General features: G+C 29.2%; 1 protein-coding gene across 1 annotated transcript; it reads left to right on the top strand.

Annotated features, from left to right (window-relative positions):
• Window positions 1–820: 820 nt before the first annotated feature.
• On the top strand, window positions 821–1,817 carry LOC115033153. The gene is made up of 2 exons (XM_029485238.1): window positions 821–1,488; window positions 1,632–1,817. Exons 1-2 carry the CDS (start codon window positions 1,303–1,305, stop codon window positions 1,815–1,817), a joined length of 372 nt encoding a protein of 123 aa, XP_029341098.1. The 5' UTR covers window positions 821–1,302.
• The last annotated feature ends 1,241 nt before the right edge of the window (window positions 1,818–3,058 follow it).

Raw genomic sequence — 3,058 nt, 5'->3', positions numbered from 1 at the left:
ATTATCATATTTTGTGAGCGCAAATCGTGAATTTTATTAATATTACGTGCTTATATAGGCGCTAATCGTCAAGTCTTATTATTCTGTCGAAGGCGCGAATCGCCAAGTTTTTATTATAATCATTATAGGCGAAAATCGCCAATTATATTATTATTTGTGTTGTGTGTGTCAAACGTACCTACTTATTTAAACAGGCACAGGTAGCAGCTGGCAAGCTGAGGACCGTCATATTTGTGAGTTATTTTTTACATGCTTTTCTTTAACTCCCCGTGTTTCATTCATTCATTCATTTCTGTTGTCATCAAATCTTGCGAGTTCAATTTAAGTCACTTCTACATGACCTAGGAGGATAAAATTTTGTATGGAGGTCTAGGATCGGTGACAATACATGCCCCAGTTGTTAATTCTTGACCTGGACAACCAGGTCGCCTATGACGGGTGTACCTGGAGGTCCTCTCCAGAGGCGCAACAAAAAAAAAAAAAAGAAAGGGCGCAAAAGACCGATGGAAATATTATTTTATATTTAGATTATATAATATTATATTATATTACCGTGTAATATTGACGCCCTCGAAGAAACGGAAAGAATGAGAGAAATGAGATCATTTTAATATAGTCTTACATATTTACTTACTATGTAAAAAAAAAATTTAATAAGCTAATTTGTACTTAAGACAACAGAGTTTCTTATAATATTCGAATGTACCGTAAATTAAAAAAATTATGCTTTCAAAAAATCCTTTGTTTCTAATTTATTGTTATCACTAAAAAGTAGAAAATGAAAAAAATAAAAAAAAATTGTTTAAAAACATGCTTTTCTTAATACTACTTAATACATGAACGAAAAAGTTGAAAATAAACTTACTTTTAAAACAATTTCTTAATGAAACTTCAAGGTTATCAAGATATCACTAAAAGTGTTTCTGAAATGTATTTGTTGCAAAATTTTGAAAACTTGTGAATTCTATTTTTCTATTTTACTTTTCGTTATCGCGGCTACTTATTAACAAAAACATATTTATGCTCTACACATTATCCTTGTAGAGGATAAATATATCGAGTAGGTAGCGTGCTACTGCAAGGAGGTTTGATAATTTGTGTCTTCTGACATAAATAAATAAGAAAAATACTTTTTTTTTGTCTTCTAATTTGATGAGAAAACATGACAACGTAATGTGTAAAGTAAACAATATTATTGTCATTCGTTGTTTTTATTTTCAATTATTGTTCGTTCAACGGTTTGCCTAAGTGTTATAATTTTCAGTTGTGACTTCATAAGCATTTGTAAAGAGAATATTACCTATGAGTTTAATTATCGGAGTTATACGTGTTGGTGTTGTCGGAGTGTTAGTATTTTTAAACAGAAGTCATCTGATTGAATCGTATCATGTTTTACGGAAGGGCGTGCCAAAGAAAATGATGAAATGTGTTGATCGTGGAGTATTAAGGAATATTACGAAAACAGAATCCAGGAAATTCGATATGCTGGTACTAAAAATTAAACAAATTACGACTTATAAATTACAATAATAATATAGTGATAATACTATATATTATATAGTATTGTATAATGCATCTATGCGATGCACCTAACACATAATATTACCTATGCGATTATTCTTATATCTTAGGTAAGTCTGGGTGAGAAATTTATCAACGCAGGTATTCAAGTCAATTTAGAGCCTGCAGCTGCAGTATCCAGTAGTATTGAGAAAGAAAAGTTTCAAAAAATGAAGGAAACAAATCTGAAATTGAAAAATAGGTTGACGAAATTGGAAGGTAAATATATTTATGGTTACCTGCCATTTGTTTCATAATAATAATATTATAATATATTATATATTATCCATCATATACATTTTTAATATTATCGAATATTCATTATAGGTACTATACAAATATCTTAAATATTCAATATTATTTTATATAGATACGATCAGACGAGCTGATGAAAAACAAAAGTCTCGAGATCTACAAGTACCTATACCTATATCTGTTAAAATATTGATCAAAATATATTTTTATCTCGTAATGGACAGGAATATTTATATTATAGTTTATAACCAAAGTAAAGAATAATTTTCACTTCAATTTCAGTTACGTCGGTGGTAAATCTAGAATTTTTTTATGGCGGGCGCTATGCGTTGATAATAAAGCTCCTTTTATCGTGAACAATTTCGGGGTAAAAACAAATTTAACCTATTTTTTGATTTATAAAATTAATACGTTCAAGTTCTACAACTTCCTGTGCCGTGCTAACTTTCATTGGTGCCAGGGAAATAATATTTAATATTTGGTACCACTATTAAACATAATTATTTAAACATTTGTTTAAACATTTATATTAATATTCATATAATAAAAAAAAGTGGCCATTTCTCGAATAACGCAGTTTCTTGAAAACTACTACTCCGATTTACTTGAAATTCAACATAGATATTCGGTTTGAGCTCATAAGTATCAGTCTAAAATCAAAAATGGCCTTGAATGACCGTTACTTTCCCCATTATAAAATTATTTTTATTCAAATCTTGTAACGTTTTATCTAATGATTCTGGTCCTTTTTTATTTGCCATTGTACATTCATCCCAAATAATTACATTAGTTTGTTTTAGTAATTTGCATGTTGCAGGATTATCAATAATATTACAAATAGGTTCTTCTGTTAAATTGAAATTAATCGGTAATTTCAAGACTGAATGAGCAGTACGTCCACCATGTAATAAAGTATCTGCTACACCAGATGATGCTACTGCTAATGCTATATTAACACTTTTTCGAACTTCTGCCAATATTAAATTCAATAAAAATGTTTTACCTATGCCTCCTGGAGCATCTAAAAAGAAAAGTCCCTCTTTTTCTTCTATAATGTTTTTCATAATTGTTTGGAATGCCTTTTTTTGATCGTCAAGTAATAATAATTTATTAGTATTGACATATGTATTCAGTTTTTCAATATCATACAACGTTTCACGAATGATTTCTGAATCTTTTGATATATTTTCAGTTCGAAAAGGAGAAGTTGTTCCCCATTGATTCAAATTTTTCCCTGTTATTA

The sequence above is a fragment of the Acyrthosiphon pisum genome, chromosome X (assembly GCF_005508785.2).
Source record: "Acyrthosiphon pisum isolate AL4f chromosome X, pea_aphid_22Mar2018_4r6ur, whole genome shotgun sequence".
NCBI classification, from domain to species: domain Eukaryota; kingdom Metazoa; phylum Arthropoda; class Insecta; order Hemiptera; family Aphididae; genus Acyrthosiphon; species Acyrthosiphon pisum.
Note: the sequence above shows the minus strand (reverse complement) of the source record. Positions and strands in the feature narration are given on the sequence as shown.